This window comes from Strix aluco, chromosome 6, assembly GCF_031877795.1.
Source record: "Strix aluco isolate bStrAlu1 chromosome 6, bStrAlu1.hap1, whole genome shotgun sequence".
Taxonomy (NCBI): domain Eukaryota; kingdom Metazoa; phylum Chordata; class Aves; order Strigiformes; family Strigidae; genus Strix; species Strix aluco.
The window spans coordinates 40,264,017-40,282,575 of NC_133936.1; the positions used below are offsets into that span (position 1 = coordinate 40,264,017).

An 18,559-nucleotide genomic window follows, 5' to 3' on the forward strand; every position below is an offset into this window, starting at 1 on the left:
ATGGTAAATGGAAATGCGGTTTTGAAAGCCTTCGTACGTACTGGTAGCACAATTTGATTGTTTCCTCTGCAATTCTTCCTAGGAAAAAAAAACCCAGCAAAAATATGATACTGTTACCATATTTGCAGCTGAAGCTGTTTAGAGCCCAGGCAGACTAACATTAACAAATGATGATAATTGGGCTTGATTTGCATATTAAAATTGTCTTAATTAAACACTGATTCTGTAAACGTTTAAAGGCTGTAATCGATCTTTTGCAGGCTCTCTTGGTTATTTATATGATCTAATAAAGGCTAGAGGCTTTGTTAATGAGACCTCTATTTCCTAACTTGTATGTGTCAATGAGATTATTTCTCCGACAATTACAGAGCAGACTGCCATTAATAACTCACCAAACCCGAACGCTGGAATTCTGTTGTCTGAGGCTACATACATGATATAACTCCTTTAATGGGAACCTGCTGCTCACGTTTTCTTTCTGCTCAGACAGGGGCCCATGCCACAACCCTTGTAGGGAAAAATTCCAGAAAAGATATTTCATGGGGGGGTTTTGTCAATGTAAAATCAAGCTTGCAGTGTCCTGTGAGCTGTTTGAATAATGGATCTAATATTTATACAGCATTGAGCTTAGTCATAATACATTTGGTCCCAGATCTAATCCTGGCAACTCTGACAGTTAAGCTGAACTTTTGTAAGAAACTTTTTTTAATTTAAGAGGTAATGTAATCATGCTGTAATTTTACAAGAGGTCTCTGAAAAGGCTTCCAGGAGTTTTACTTCTCTTCAGTATCTCTATGATCTTATGCCACGATGTGAGCATCTTGGGAAAACAGTTCTAAAACAGATGAAGAGCTCTTGCTTTGCAGATGCTAGATAGTTTTATCCCCTCTGCTCCCAATAATCTGACAAAAACATTTTGAGGAGAGTGTTCATATTGCTTTGGAATAATTCTTTTCAATATTTTTATTATTTGACTTTTATTATTTGACATGAAGGACTATGTATTTATGTATGTATGCATTTATAACTTCTTATGTCATTTGCTTTGTTGTGGGATATTCCCAGTAAGGATTTTCTGGTTTCAGCCCTCCTACATGTGCTTCTTTGAAGGTGACATAAATAGTTGCATAGTCTGTGGTCCTAGAAATCCAGTCATCAGATACAGTGCCAGTACTGATGGATCAAAAAATATATTTATTCCTATTTCATTTAAATCATTAAGTTTATTGGGAAACATTAATAAGCTTAACAAAGCTAAACCATGAGAGTGTATTTTTAATGATTAAAATAATTTTTCTGTGAAATGATCAATAAACTCTATAAAGCATGCGGGATTTTTAAAATTCATGTTTTGCCTAATTCCTTTCCCATCGAGACTGAATGCAGGTTTCTGCTGGGAGCAGTGCTATGGACAAAGAGTAATATTGGTAATCCTTAGCCTGAGATTCAGCAAAGTACCTCCAATGGGGATGCTTTGTATGATGAAAGTCAAAAGGATGTATTTACACATCTTTTGGTCTGATCATAAGCATATTTACAGCCATAGGTAATTTCATATGCAGTGAAACTTGACATCGGGTGGAAGTTTTTTTCTAGCAAAGGCATTACCAAGTGTCCTCATTCTGTGAGTGAAGCTGGAAATAATTTTGTTGTTAGCTTCAGCAGACCCCAGATCTGTTTCACTTTGTGATACATCCTTGTGGTAGTGTAAGGCAACGACAAAAATGATGATGCTTTTTCACACAATATCTGTATTTCAACTAAACAAGAGGCCAAAAATATCTAAGGCCCATAACGTATAAAGCATGCAAGTTTATGAGACAAAGTTTGCATGTTACTAAATGTAATGGAAGTTAACCATCATATTATTGGGATACTGAGATAGGAATTAAGTATTTGTGCTTTGAATGCTAAATAAAACTTAGATGTCCAGCAGACTTACTGAGAAATATTATTTCCATCACTCCCCAGGCCTTCCTGCTTTACTTTCTCTTTTCTCTAGAAGATCTCACTTTTGAAAATATTGACATGAATTTGATTTTGAATACTTACTAAGTTCTGAATTTGAAATTGCAGACAATTAGGAATATTTTTGATAGGCATTTGCAATCCTTTTTCCCCCTTTCACTTAGATGCAGACAATGTATGCAGGATCTGCTGTATAGAATCTATGGACAGTGTGTTTGTAAGAGCTGATTTCAGTGTTTTCTCCTCTTCCACTGGTGTGGGGGGTTTATTTCAAATTTTGAAGTCTCAAGACTTTTTAAAATTAAACTGCTCCTTTTTCTTTTCTTTTCTTTTTTTTTTTTTTTTTTTTAATTTCAGTGACTTCTTCTTTTCCTAGTGAATAATTTCTTTAATGTTTCTAGCCAAATAGTCTAGATTCTCTTCTCTGATCTCAGTCCCTCAGGTCAGCAATACTCTCAGTCCCAAAGTGGCAGTAGTTGGGAAAACCGGATCATGGTGAGCAAGTGATGTGCTTTCCATTTCCATTCAGATCCTGATTTCTTTGCCAAGACCCCTACTTTGGGAACTAGTCAATCCCTTCCTGTTGGTTATTGGGGAAAATAGAGGTCAAAGAAGAACTTGACTTCATGAGCGCTATTCAGCAGCTGCAGGTTATCAAAAGAGAACTGCAGACATGTTCTGTTAAGCTTGCCCTTTTTTGTTTTTCTCGTTTTGGTATTTTTCTCTGTGCATCTGCCATTTTAAATTTGGATAAGATATATTTGATGCATAATGACTGCCAGAACAAAATTCACAGTGTGAATGCAGGAGGCTTACAAATTCGTTTATACCAATAGAAGTAAACACTCTCCAAATGGCTGTCAGACAAGTAAAACTTTGATCTTACTGGCTTACTCTTGATTTATTCTGACTCTTTGAAGGGAAGAAATTCTTCAGCTTTTTCTTTTCTTTTTAAACTTTTGAGGCCACGTCATTTTTCTTATTTAATAATCACAGTTGTGCATATACCTGCTTTTGTCTCTATACTGTCTTTTTCAGTTAAAACCACTTAGTTTTACCATTCTCTTGCTAGGGAAGATAACCGGTGTTCTGGTATGAATTCCCATAAGGCAACAGTTTAGCATTTGGGCCAAAACTGATCTTCTAGTTTTAAGACCACTAAAATCCTTCAGTCTGATAATCAACTTCTCATCTTCGGATAAGATCAGAAGGTAGTACATCATGTTGCTTTGCTCAGTTGCTGATTTCTTCAGACTTTTGTCACAGGAGCAGAATCAGATTAGCAGGTGAAGAAACATAATTCTTCAGTGCAGACACTAAAGACACACCACAGGAGTGGTAGAGTCAGATGTAGAAGTCGTACATGTATAGAAGCTGAACTATATACAGCTGAACAGCTTCTCATGCCTTTGGTAGTTTTCTTGCAGGCCAGATGCTGTTCACTTCTGAAAAGAGGAAAAGTAAAAACTTCCTAAGCATGAAACTTAAACTTCAAACCCTCTTTAAAAGTGGCAAAGAAGAAACGGTTTCCCGTGTAGCCCTCTCACTTTTTCTCATATATAATTAAATTTATGTATTGTTTTATTCTGCTTTCATGTGATTTAATTTTCAAAGCCAACGAAATTCTTTCGTATTTCTTTTCTGTATTTTCACTACACTCATAACTTTCCCAGTCATATTCCACCAACAATTTCCACTCATTTATAATTCATCTTTTTGATCTTTTTTACATTAAAGCAATAGGGCTCATAATGTTTAATGTTAGACAGTCCTACTAGGTTTCTGTCATTCACATATTACTCTCCTGAAAACGGTTGGTATGTTTTGCAAAGTATTGGAATTCCAAGTTAATGTAAAGTAAACTCTAGTCATGGTAAAAATGGGCTGCCTAATTCTGTGGGGGAAAAGGCCGTATCCCATGCTGAGAAGTCTGCAGTTAATGGACTTCAGCATACGGGATTTCCCCCGCCATCCCTGCTCTTGCACCACTGATCCTTCCCTCGCTGGAACATTTGAACTCCAGGAGTTACTTTGGATAGGAGGAATGCAATTACTGAATTTGATTCTTTTGGTGCTGACAGGGTGTGATGTATGTTCACCTGCCTTACGAATCCTTATTAAGATGCGTTAGCTTCTGTTACTGAAGCCATCTGCCAGTATCAGCCAGGGGAATAATATACAGGTCTGCTTTTAGTGGAAGAATTTCAATATCTCTGAGGGTTTTTTTTTTCTATTTATTTTCTTTTAAAGGAATGATGTGTCCAGCAAAGAAACTTCTTTCCCCCACTGCCCCTGGATGGTCTGTCATGACTGTGCAGGCGGAACTGTGCTTGTGTGTGATCTTTTCAAGTAGAGATGACTTTTCTCTCTCTTCACAGGAGCAGGTACAGGAAGGTATCTGCTTACTATAAAACATTTTTTTCTTCCTTATATAGTTAGAAGTTTGATGTCTCTTGCAGGAATTTAGCGAGGAGAGAATCCCACACAGTCATGTCTGTTTAAAAACTGCCTGTGGTTACAGGTTTCCGCAGACTGCAGTCCAAAAATCCAAGTGTCAGTGGAAGACAAAAAGATAATTCACTTTCATCTCAAGAACAAAGCTGAACAGAGGAGCTTTTTTCAAATTTTTAATTCATGAAACATTTATCTTAGAGTCAGGTTATATTATGGTGGCAAGAATATAATCTGTCAGCATTTCTACTATAAACTCCTGTTTTTAGTGTTTTTTAGGAGAGCCTTAGAGGTTCACTTTGAACAGATTTAGCACACAAGGTCTTGGCCTAGAAACATACTTTTCCTCCCAATTAAGAAAAATGAATATGACTGCACGTTCCAGTGCAAGAGACGTATTAATGCTACATTCAGGTGAAAGTTCAAATGCAGAAAAATGAAATAATTCGGGAGTGTCCCAGAGCAAGGTTACTTCAGGTTTTTTTCATATTTTTAATTGCAGGTGTTACTAACAGAAGCAAAAGGAAAGCTAGTCTGCGATGAAAAGCATGGCATTAGGCTTAGCTGGCAGGCAGAGCTCTATTTCTAGCTTCTATTACCTACCAGCTTTAGAAAAATGCTGTTTCTCAAGTTTTTAATGTTTCACAGTATGGAAGTTGTTATATAAGTTCATGCATTTTAAAGAGATTCAAAATTCTCTTTCATTTCTTTAGGAAAAAGTAGTGAATAAAGTTTTTTTTTAAAAAAAGAAAAGAAGCTGTCTGTGAGAAAAAGAGATCACCATAATAGCAAAGAGCCCCACAGCTGATGTACTTCAGCTTTGGTGTACATCTCTGCCTTGTGAATCCTTGTGTAAGAAGGCACACAAATGAGCGTTGCAAGTTAATTTTATTCCCCAAACACTGGATTACAAAACATCTGAGTAATGCCCTGGCCTTAGCCTTGGTCTAACATGAAGAAACAGTCTTTTCCACATGATTTTTTTTCCCCAGGGTCAATTCCAAGCCAGGAGAACAGAAGCAAAGTCCATGATAAAGGTTCTGTGCTTGAGCTTATCGAGTAAAACCTGTGGTGACAGATGGCAAAATTGTTTTTCAAATTTGTTCACTGCTTACTGTACAGATACTGTATGTCATGTGCTCATAAATGCCTCAGAGAGTACCTGGGAGATGGATGCGTTTGTGTTGCTTTGAGTGGTGCCCTCTGGATGAGACAGGATGGGGCAGATGGAGAAGAGAGCGGCTCTTGCTGCGAGCAGCTGGGCTGGCCTTGCGGGGGATGCACACAGACTCTGTGAGTTGCAGGATATTGCTGAAGTGAGTTATTACAGGCTGGGCTGAAAGGAGAGACTAAAAGAAAGGAGCCGTCTTGCGAAGGTAGAGGGGGCAGGTTTTTTTAGACTTTTTTCTCCAGTTTTTGTGTTTACCTGTCATATCCCATGAAAATTAGTTTTCTCTCTTTTAAAAATTACCTTGTTATAGCTTATGCTATAATAAAGAGATCCAAATACCTTTTGATGTTTCCAGTGCACCTACTTCAAGGCAACAATGCAGGCAATTCCCCTGCAGCATGGAGTGACTTCAGAGCCCACAGTTCTGCTGGATATGTGACACATTTTCTTCAGAGCTTACTAGTGCCTTGCTGATGCAAAGCACGGGTAGACCAAGCAGACAGACCACATCATGAATAAGGCAAGGGTTTGAGTAGGAGTCGTGCTTTTAATTTGGTACTTTGTTGTAAAAAGGGAAGCCCTTGGCCATATTCACCAAGGGGAATTGAAAGAAAGGTTAGACCTTCCCCAGTGAGTCAATAGCCAGTAATCACAGTACACTTAACATTATGCTTGTTTTAGGAAAAGTTCAAGTCTAGTGAAATGAGTTTCCTAAGCATTAGATTATTTCACTTTCTGAAAAGTTACCTATGTAAGGTCAGTTTCATTCAAGATACTGTTTTTTTCCCCCAAATAAAATTAAGCCTTTCATGAAAAACTGTTGTTTAAATAATTATTTAAATTGTCTTTTTATCAGGATTTATTGGTTCATATTTTAATATTTAGAAATCATGTGAATATACAGGTTTTTGGGTGAGTTGTTTTAGCACTTCAAGAGAATGAGGTGAACAGTTACACTGTTGAGTGCTTCATGGTTTAAACACTTAGTTCAGTCCTTCTGAATGAACATATTTCTTTGAGTTAATTTCTAAATGAACCAAGAAATTACAAATATATCTCTTATCTGAACATTGTGTATGTAAATCTCATACCCAGATGTTGTTATCTAAAAGCCTATATCATATCAAACTAATAAAGATAATTACGCATTGCACCTAGTATATTACACTTAGCTTGATCTAATGGATTTGTTATCTTGATTTTGAACATGATGAAGTAAGTTTGTTCATGTCAGACTTTCATGTATAGCAGGGCATTCAAAATCCAGAAATATAATCAAACCAGCATTGTTTAGAAGACATGAGTAATTTTTAAATGATGCTCAATGGGTTTTGGCTGTGTATTTTCTCCAGAAGTGCTTGAATTATGGCTTGTTAGGTTTGGGAGTTTTTTGTAGTTGCTGCTAAGCTGGTAATTTAAATAAGTGTAGAAAGATTCAACTGCTGTGTTACTTATTGAATTTAATTCTACTGATGCAAAAAAGCTGTAGTATATTAATTATAATTGTCTTCAGCCTGTCTTGCTTTGCTCTGGTATTTGTATATTTATATGGACACAATAAGGAGTATTTACAGCAGAATTTCACTATTGACTCTGAAATCTTGGGCTTTTATCCTGTGAAAGTAAGAACAAAAAAATCATTTGAATTTAGGTTCCTTGTTTAACTACTTTTGCAGCAGGATTAATGTTCACGCATCCATTGTTCCATAGGTCAGGCTGCTTTTCTGTAATCCCAGATTGCATTTTAAAAAAATAATTGTTTTCTCTATCTGAAGTCTTTTAGATAGCTCCAGTCCAAGGCAGGCAATTAACGTCTGTGTTCAGTGGAAGCTGAGAGGTTGATGGGCTCTATAACATAATGCCATGGTATTTCTAACCGCTGATTCTGATGTTAATTTCTGCATTTCAAACTAGAAAATTATATGTGTGTGCATGTATGAATAATATTTTTTAAAAAAAAAAACCAACGCAGAACACTTCATATTTTGTTTCTTTGAATGTTGCTATTTGTGTATTTTCTGGAAAGGAAGAATGTATGGTTATTAATGTAATTGGGCAGTAGCTCAAGGAGGTAATAGAACTGAGATTTCCCCCATTAATATTTCAGTCAAGACCTGATGACTCAGTTAACAATAATAATGTATTCTTCGTAATTTACTGCCCTTTAGACTGCTAGAGTGTCATATGCAAGGAGACTGGATAGACCTCATGGGTTAAATGTGGAAAAAATAGGCCTTTTTACAGCTGCAGAGTTCTGCTCTGATGTTTTGTTGTTTCTCCCACTCTCGATTTGTGATGATGTTATCTCTGTCAGTGGGGTAATGGGCACTGAGACCTTGAAGGTAGCAGCAAAGCGTAATTCTCCCTAACTGACAACTCCCCTAACATTAAGACAAGGTCCTCCTCTTTCCTCTGCTCTTTTCCTTGTGATGCAAGTCCCAGATGTTTGCCCTACTTGTCTTGAACCTTAAAGAAATTCGGTTAAATGGTAGATGTATACATCTGGTTCCTGGATGACAAAAGCTGTTAGTAAGCCAAGGACCAATTCACAAGGCACTCCAGTGAAATTCCCCTGAGATGCTCCAGACTTCACTCCAAGTGAGATTAAGCCTGGAACGCAGAAACCCTGTTCAGCTCCACATCAAATGGAGCAGGGATCCTGGTGGTGTTATAATAGATTATTTTTATTAATTAATTAAAGACTGAAAAGCAGAATGTATCTACAAAAGGGGTATCATTAACATACTGCTGAGCTCTGGATGCTGAAAGCTCAGTGCTATCTTAACATGCGCTCTGATCTAGAGAATATTTATTACTGTTTGATTTTGCTGGGACATTACAGCTAAATAGTAAGCTTTCCAGTTTTATTTTTCTGGCATCTATGTCAGCAAAACTCAGATTTCCTGGTGTTGGTAAAGGACACACTAGTTGTGCATTGAATAAAAATAAAGTGGCACTTTGGAAATTAATTTTCAGCAATAATATTGAGAAACACTTTACAGAACCATTGCCTTTGTCTTGTTTTTATTATTATTACTATTATTAAAATCCTTTTCAGGTGGTTTATACTGGATTGAATTATTGGAAGGGAAATCAGAAAGTTCACGTGCATTTTGTGGCACAGCATCCATATGCTTTTCTCTCTTTTTTTTTTTTTTTGGTTTGTGAGAGCATGCTTTTTCTGCATTTGTGGAAGATTACTGTGTATATATTGGTATTTCAAAGTGTCTGAGGGTAAATACTATGCCCTGCTGAGAAACAGCAGTTATTTTACAAGAGCTATTCTTTACATGCAAAACATGCGCCAACATTTAGTTTGTTACCATGGACTGGGTACAACTGATATTGCTGCTAGACCACAAGGTAAATTTTATGTCCTTGAAATTTTTTCTTGCTAGACTTGCATATATGTGTTGAGTTATCTTTGTCCTATTACGGATCTTTATCAAATTTAATTTGTCTGTCAGTATCTTGGGAATTTTGTGTAATTACATTTCTATTTCAACAGTGAATTTATAATTGGATAATAATCATTTAAATTTTCTTTTTATCAGGATTTATTGGTTCATATTTTAATATTTAGAAATCATGTAAATATACAGGCTTTTGGGTGGGTTTTTTTAGCACTTTTTCACCCTGTAAATCTGTTGAAAACCGTGGAGGACTCATGAACTGTGCTCTGGCAACCTTTTTATGCTTAACATGGACGGTGTGGTTGCTCCTTAAAGACAGTGGCTTGCTTTTAATAGTCCAGAGCCCTTTTTTTGGTTATGTTTGTCTTGCAGTCCTTCCATGGGAATAATACTAATTTCCTAGTTTGATCTCAATAGTGTATGCAGCCTTGAAGCAGAGACTACTTGAAGACAGAAAGGTAAATGAATTATATAATAAGATACAAAATGGCACTTGCCAAAGTAACCTGCTGCCTTTTCTTGGTGACATTTTTTAAACAAAAGGAATTCTCTGAAGTATTAAATGCTGGGCTTTATCAGAAATTTGTATTCTACTGCCTTATGAACAAGACTGAAAAGAGTCTCCTTGGTCTCCAAGTTCAGGCAAAAGATCACATGCAGGAGAAGGTCATTTATTTCCAGACTTTTCAAGCAGCTTCCTACAATTAATGAGAAATTTTTATCCCCACTACTTGGAGTGGAGGGGAGTTTTCATATCTCACTGTTTGAGAACTGTCTTCTAATTTCCAGCTGAAATTTATCTGTGGATAATGAATACCCATATGTTCCTGCGTCAACACTGCTCTTCAGCTTCAATAGCTCTTTTCCCTCTTTGCTCTTAACCTCTGAGATATTTACAACAGCAATCTAATCCCCTTAAACTGCTGTTTTGTTGGACTGAGTTCTCCTAAATGGTTCAGAGATGTAATATGAACTACAGAGTATTATCGAGTAGTGTCTCTCCAGAATTACTTTGTGGTCAAACCTCATTAACTACTTTCCTGAAAGGACTTGTTGCAAACAGTGAGAATATACTGATAAAGCATTCTGGTTATAAAAACATAGGAGGTTTTGTCAGTGAAAAAGATTAATTTTTTTTTGTGGATGGGGAAAATAAAAATGGAATGAAGCTGATGGTATAAACTCTAAAAGCATGACAGAGGTATGATTAACCTATGTTACCCCTGCTCCCAAGAGATTGGTTCAAGCTGGAACAAGTACAAAGAAGGACAATTAGGATGAATGGAAGAATTGTGGATCTTAGTTTTGGGTGTTTTCGTCTCTCCAGAAAAATGCAACACATTGTCTTTCAATTCCAGAGTCAATAAACTCTTTTCTTAGAGTGCAAACTTGTTCTTCAGGCTATGATTACACTGTTCAAAGCTGGGTTTCACTTTTAGAAGAGAGTATTTTTGTTACTGTTACCTATGAAGCCAGTGATTTTTATGAAAACGGAGAAGTGCATCTATTTTTAATATCTGTGTCTTCCCATCGTGAAGACTTTGGGTTTTTTAGCCAGAGATACTGTGGTTGGATGCCTCCTGTACTGGGAGAACAAGTCAGATATCAGTGATGACATCTGACATATGTTACTGCACTATGTAGGTCACTTACAGCCTAATGTGGAAGATGACAAAACATAATTAATTTTGATTTCATGCTTGTGATTCCTTAAGGAAGACTTTAATGGTGTGTGTGGAATATCGAGAGACATGTACTGAATCATTGCCTAAGATCAAGAGCTCAGTCTTTTGGAAGCAGTGATTACATCTTCTAATTCAAAACCTCTGGCAAGGGAGATGGCTTTTTTTAGTGATATTTGAATGCACCTTTTCTGCTAGCAATTATGTGAGGTAAGGGTATATATCCTTAGTAATTGTGAGAAATATGTTCCTCTTCTAGCAACCAGGAGCTGTTTTTTAGCACACAAAGTGCCTTGGTTTGCACACAGCCATAAAATCAAGGTCTTCCTATTTACAACGATATAGAATAATTTATATCACTATAATTTATTGAATTGCTTTCTTTTTATATTTAATTCCTAGTGTCTCTGTGTTTACACATTCTGTGGTCACCTGCATTCTTGTGATCATGCTACATTCAACATGAAAGTAAGGTCTGTGTATTAATTTCCTTTTTTTTTAACCTTCATGTTCCTTGCTCTGGTAAATATTGTCATGCACTTTGGTGAAATAGATACCTCTGCAGCTGAATTTAGTATTAGTAGCGACTTCTAGAGCAGTTCAGTGTGGCACACACCTGCCACACAGAGCAGAGTCTCAGAGACTGTTATAATAAAGCCGTGCCCCCCTTGTGCGTACCTCCTTTCTCCTTTGATCAGTGCATCATACGTAAGCCATTCTCTTTTGTCATGATCATTTAGCTACTTTACTTAAATGAAATTTGCTGTTAGTTTTGTTTCCCTGGATGGTTAATCTTATAGTTGTTGTCTAAAAAAAAAAGTTTTGATTAAAATTGGAGACAGACTGTGATCTGAATACCTGTTAACTTTGGAAGGGAAGTGATTTTCCCAAAATGTTTCTTTGAAGAGATATGAAATATTCTGAAATGATCAAAACATTTATGATGTATGGTTCCTCTGGCTCTCCTGGTCACACTGCTCTTTAAAACTAGTGTGGAAGTGGTGAGGCACGTGTTAGTTTCTGCTACCTCTTGCACTCTTTTCTCTCAGGGACCATCTTTCCTGAAAAATATCTTAATGGTGTCCCTTCTTCCTATGCTCTCACTGCCAGTTTCATTACAAGCAGAGCAAGGTACTAATTTTTACTGTAGGAGATCCTGAATATTCTCCTCTTGTTCAGTATCAGCTACTGCTTTACAAACTGCTAATGTCAACCCTATTTTTTTATAGGGCAAACTTCCGGGGCTGACATAGCAGAAAGTGTGGGATAATGTCAGGGAGGGGAATAGGAATTCCCAGGGCATCTTAATTCTTGTCTGCATGTGTACCTGTATATTTCACAGGCACAACCTGCCTCTCAGTATTTTGAAACACCCTGGTGTAGAACAAAGAGTATTTAACAGTAGCAAGAATTGTGAGGGAGGTACTATAGTAATACTATAGCATGCTCTTTAACGTGACTATTTACAAAGAGCCTCATGCTCTAATGTGACCTATAATGATTAACAGGAAGCTGAAAGACTGTGTGCTGATAATCTTCCAGATAAGCGTGTTATTTTGATAAAGAATATTATAGTTGGCATTAAACTCTAGGCTAAATCATTGGTTGACATTCTCAATGATTGAATTAGTAAAAATGGAAACATCTAGTGCAGCATTGATTAAACTGAGTGAGGAATATAATTTTAGAAGCTGCAATTGCAGTTATATAATTTAACTCTGTGTGTACTGGAAAACTACTGAAAAGGCTAAGTAGTTGGTCCTGAGTTGTACAAGTTAAGAGTTGTCACATGGGTTGGCTAGCAAAGCAAGTGCTATATTTCAACCAAATATAGTGCCAGAGCACTGTTTTCTTACCCTCTATTGCTCGCCAACTAAAAAATTAAAATATTCCACTCTGAGCAAGCTGATTAAGGTGTTTTGAGTGACAATTTTTTTTATTAAAAGACACATGTTTTATGGGGAAAAAAAGATTTTTATAGAAATACTACTATTTTCAACAATACTTTCATGGGAAAAATTTTTGAGATTGATCATGGACTGTTTGGCCAACAGAAAGCCTAATGGTCAGATCTGGCCAAAGAAGCTTTGCAGCCAGTCAAAGATTTCTTGGAAAAGTCTGCTTTCTTAAGTCTGAAATGGCAAAACTGAAGGCCGCTGACAGAATCCTACCTGGATCAGGGGTGTTTTGGTTGGTTTTTTTATATATATATATATCTTAATGTCACAGGTCTGCAGATCCCATGCCTTATCAGAAGTCATGTCTATAGGGTCGGACTCTATGGGTGCAGTGCTGTAATGATTCCAAGAAAGATTCCAAGAGATTCACTCCTTTTTCTGCTTAGGATATAGTCAGTTTAAGTAGGCTCCTAAGTCACTTCAGTGGATTTGTGATAGTCATGTCTCAGGCTGCTTGGTGCCCAAAGGAGTTTTGAAAGAACTTGAAATTCTAATCACACAATGTCCTGTAGAGAAAATACAAGAACAAAGAACAAATTTTACAGTTAGATCAGACCACCATAGATCAGGACACCATTGGCAGTGTGTCCAAAAATTAAGGGATATTTTAGGGGAAGAGTATTATATGAGGAAGAAGGAAAAAAAGAACAATGAATTTATACAAATTGAATAAATCCTCATTAAACTCTGTGAAACTGATTAAATCTGAGTTATTTACTATACCATGCTTCTGAAACTGTAGTTAATAGGTTTTTGTTAAGTGGGCAACATTTACAGCCAGAACTCTTAATAGTGCTCAGATTCTATAATTAGCCATTTCTCTATGGAACATAACTGCCAATCTGGCACTTGAAACATGGCCATTTGCTGGAGGCTGCCTTGCTGGGACATGAGCTTTCTGGAGAATCTGGTGGGCAGTCACATTGCCCTGATAGAAAAGTCTGTAGTTGTGGTGATGTCAGGACTTAAAGATAACGCTTTCAGCAGTGTATAAATTCTGCGGCTTTCCAAGCTCACTCTCTGCCTGTGGAAAGTTGGAGAAAATTTGAGCAAAATTCATATAGCTGCTTTTGAATTGAAGATGTAGAAAAATGCGTCTTTCATCCTAAAATTTAATGTTACTGTCCTTTTTACTCCCATGTCCCCATAACACAACTAACTTTGTAGAGAAAAATGTTTCAGTTGTTTCTTTTCACTGAGGGCTAAGTCTTTGAGTAGAAACATATGCGTGTGCTTGTAAGGATGGATTTCTAGAGGCTACTTGGTGTGCTCTAATTCTCTCCAAAGGCTCTGTGTGCAGTAAAAGATACATGTGAACATACCTTACCGGGGAAAGCAAAGATACCCACTCTAGGGAAACCCAAGTGAGACTGCACCTAAGAGGCAAAGTAATTTCCCCAGTTTTTGAACGTTACCAGGATTTGAGGTTACCCCATTTAATGGTTGGATTCCATATGACAAATGTAGGCCCATGGTGAACAAAAGGTGTTGGAGGGAGCCCCATTGATACCAGAGTGCCTACATTTGGACGTCAAGGCAAGGACATCCAAGTCAGTCCTGGCTCTCTCCTCCTGTCCTGTGGACAGTTATGGAGAGGATATTTTGCATCTGCGTAATTCATGAAAAGATGAAAAATCAAACCACTAATATTTTTACATTAGTACATGTTTTTGATCAACAACTAGGGGAAAACAATGCCATTTCATACAGTAGAATTCATAGAAGGAATGGTGATCTGTTCTTGAACGTTGGTATGTAATATAAAATCTAAGTCTGGCCTAAATAGCATTTGAAGTAAGTTTTGTACATACTTTGCACAGCATTTTCCCAGCTTGGCAAATCACCTGTGCTAATGAACTATAAAGACTATAGATGCTTGCTTGAATCTTTATGAATTTAAAGTAGAGCAAAATTTGCTCCCTTATGTGTGTGTATATATGTCTTTATGTTCAAATAAGAGTATGGTTATCATTCACCTGTGTTTGTCTGTATCTGCCACGCTGTGATGTCTGTAGGTTAAGAGATCATTTCAGAGGTTACCAAGTTTCCTTAAAACAAAAAAGTATTTTTGGAATTACAGTTTATATTAGGAAACCTAAAAGACTATAAAAAATATGCTTGATAGCAACTGCCCAGTTTTACCTCCCCAAGCCAAAATGCAACAGCATTTAGGTCGTTCTTCCATTGATTTACTGAAGGACAAATAATGTCAGACGGTTTTTAAACAAAAACAAAATTTCAGTTTTGTTTACCTCTTCAGCAGTCCAGTTGGATGTCAGCTACCATTTAGCTGGGCCAATAATATTGATATTTGATGTCAGTTCTTATTCATTACTGCACCCAAATGATGCAAAAGTCAGATCTTTCAGATGTTTCTGTGGATGGCCAAATAAAGCCAGGGATGTCTGACTGCATCTAACAGACACAAACAAGAAAAGAACAGAATACAAAATAAAAAACCTATCTGCTCTTATTGTTATTTATGTATTCAAAGTGTTCACCTCTTTGCATAAACTCAAAGCCAGTTACTTACAAAGGTTACCTAGTAATATCAAACGTGTTCAATTATACATGCAAAAGGGCTAATAGGTTCTTCCTCTAGTTTATTTCTGTCTCCATGCATAAGAAATATAATTACAGAACTGAATTACATTTTAAATACAGATTTTAGTATCATTAGTTAACCATTTTCAGGCCATCGAACATTCTTAGACTATTCTGTCTCTGTCCTGGCAAAGAATAAAATCTGCATCAAAATACCCTCATTTCACATGTTGGCAAAAAGCTCTTTCTGAAAATAGTGAAACTCTCAGAAAACTGTGCTAGAATCCACTTCCATATCCATTCTCTGAAATATTCATGTTATTCCCTATTTTTGGAAGTAATTTTCCTGGAATGCTCTCTTCCCTTGGCCAGGCATACTGTTTAATCACTTCCCATGATCTCTGATGCTATTGTTATTCACAGACCTCTACAGTTAGTGTGTATGTGCCTGTTTTACTCATTATGGGCAGACCAAATAAGATGTTCTGAAACCACTCTAGAAGAATCGGGTAGATCCATCTTTATTTTGATCAGTTTAAATATTCTTGCTATCCAACTCTGATATCAGAGTCTTAATATAGAAGGCTGAATAAACAAGTAAGAATATGTCTAGTAGTAAGAAAAATTCCTCCAGCTCTTTCTGTGAGGAAAGTCCGATATGTATGGACTTATTTGACTATCTTCAGAAGGCCAAGGAAATCCATGATGCATTGGTTTGCATGGGGGTGGGTCTCCCAAGGTGCTGTATTCCTGTGTCCTTGAGAAAAGAGACAGTCTCTTAGCAAAGGCACTTCAATGGGACTGAAAAAAATCTGAGCCTGATCTTTAAATGTCACATGTTGTTTGTGTTATTCAGTTTCCCATCACCATTTCTAGTTTTTTATAAAAGATCATTTGCAAAGAAAAACTTGGCAATAGGTGTCATATACCTCAATAAGTCAGTGACAGAGAAAAATCCTTTTTTCTTTCGCGCATAGCATATGATTGTGACCGAGAAACCTTCAGTCTCAGTGTTTAAATGCACCAACTGCTGCTAGAGTTTATGTCTGCACTTCTAAATCAGGCAAAATGCAGTTTCTTCGCTGTCTTAGTTTGAAAGAAATTTGGCTTCCTGGATTATTTTTGGATCAATTTCCCAGTTATAATTTCTTTGGAAAATAAATATTTTCTGTTAGTCTTGAAGTTTGTTTAATCAAGGCCCAAGTTGCCTTCAGAAACTTGGAACTAATGAGCCTTTCAGGTCTCCCCAATTTGTTTGAGATTTTAAACCCAGTCCTGTCCAGATTACTAGCTCAAAACAGTCACAGCTCAAGAACATTCACCTTCTTTTATTTTAAGCATTCAACACTTTGTATTATGAGAGGTGAAGTTAGCTCATTCTGCCACAGGACCTCTCTCCTCCAGCCACAGGGTTTATATCACAGAGAAGCTTAGATTTGAGAAGACCTTCTTTTGTTCTTCTTCCTGATGCTAGGTTCCAGGAAAGTATTTCAAACCCATGGAGAAATGGAAAGCAAAGAATCTTACTGTAACATTGATCATTGCTGAAAAAGCCACTGTCCCATGTTCTCTTTTTTTGCTTTGCCACGGAAAAAAAGGAACATAGTTGTTCCCAGTAATGGTATTTGTAGAGACATCACTTTCAGCCTTCTCTGTCACCAGGCATTACAAGATGGATATCTGCCTGTTTGCAGGTATTACCTTAAGGCCTCGTGTTCTGTAAGGGGTGTTGTGTTCCTACCTGGTCAGTCCTCTCAGTCCCCTCTTTGCAGTACATACTCTTTGCTGACTCTTCTACATGGTCTCAGTGCTGTGAGTACAAGACATACCTCAGGTTAATGGGGTGTCTACTATCACATTTTGCTCTCATTTAAATATTTGCATATGATGAAGCTCTGTCTCAACTCTTCCTGATAAAAGGTTGAGGTAATGCATAGACATTTGGATTTTAGACAACTCTGTAAAGCCCAAGCAGAGGAAATGTGGCATCTTTTTTAAATAGCTTTGACATAATTTGGTTTTTGAGAAACTTTAAAAAACTTATATGTTTTAGGTCAGATTGGCTCTTGGAAGGGTCCTCAGCAGAAACTAATAATTAACTGACCATACAGTATTTTCTTTTATGTTTCCAGACTTTATATTTACAAATATAAACATTTGCTCATAAGTATAACTGAAAGAAAAAGATGTTATATCCTTTAGTGTGATTTTGTTTGCTTAATTCTGTGTTCTGCAGTGATTGTGACCCTCTGTGTATACAATACATGAAGCAAGAGCTGTTTAGCATGCAAAACTGCTAGCAGTGTGGCAAACTTTGCCCTTCTTTCTTAGAGGAGAAGAATTAATTTGTGTATCCTAAGGAATAAGGATTTTTTAAAATTGCATCTCCTGGCCCAGAATGCCAGACTTTCCTGTGGCAGATGTACACTATGGGTCCAGGCACCAGCATAATTCATTTTTCATTTTAACAGCTGCTTTTTAAACTTGTCGTTTTGCAAAACAAACAAAATCAGAACACGAAGATCCATCTAGATTCTTTTAAATTCAATTTCTCACCTTCAATACAGTCAAACCTGCCTCTCTCTGTGATATTTCACAGGAAATTATGTTTTAAAATACAGAGAAAGCAGCATGCCATCCCTACCCTCTATCCTGTAACTCTCTCATGTGACAGTCATTTTCTCGATAAATTGTGAGACTTTTATCTGCACTGCCGTTGTTATCACTGACTTGAATGGGAATCATTGCAGATGCTCAGCACTGAGTTGTGAGGCCAGGACTCCAGACATGGCTGCTCATGCTGAATCTGCTCACCTCCAGCTCACCCAGCACTCCCAATTTGTTGTCGTCAGGTGTGGATGGAGGCTCACATTACATTAGCCAGGTTACCTGTTAAAATAGAATCATAGAGTCATTTAGTTTGGAAAAGACCTTTAAGATCATCAGGTCCAACTGTTAACATAGCACTGCCAAGTCCACCTCTAAACCATGTCCCTGAGTGCCACGTCTACACATCTTTGAAATACCTCCAGGGATGGTGACTCCACCGCTTCCCTGGGCAGCCTGTTCCAATGCTTGACAACCCTTTCGGTGAGGAAAGTTTTCCTAATATTCAATCTAAACCTCCCCTGGCGCAAGTTGAGGCTGTCTCCTCTTGTCCTATTGCTTGTTACTTGGGAGAAGAGACCGACACCCACCTTGCTACAACCTCTTTTCAGGTAGTTGTAGAGGGCGATGAGGTCTCCCCTCAGCCTCTTCTTCTCCAGACTAAACACCCCCAGTTCCCTCAGCCACTCCTCAGAAGACCTGTGCTCCAGACCCTTCACCAGCTTCATGGTCCTTCTTCAGACACACTCCAGCACCTCAATGTCT

At 37.3% G+C, this 18,559-nt stretch overlaps 1 protein-coding gene across 1 annotated transcript in view; it reads left to right on the top strand.

Annotated features, from left to right (window-relative positions):
* Positions 1–18,559, top strand: part of SPAG16 (sperm associated antigen 16) — a 468,867-nt gene that overhangs the window by 329,565 nt on the left and 120,743 nt on the right. Inside the window, 1 exon segment of the mRNA XM_074829742.1 lies at positions 11,088–11,153. Coding sequence (XP_074685843.1) covers positions 11,088–11,153 — 66 coding nt within the window.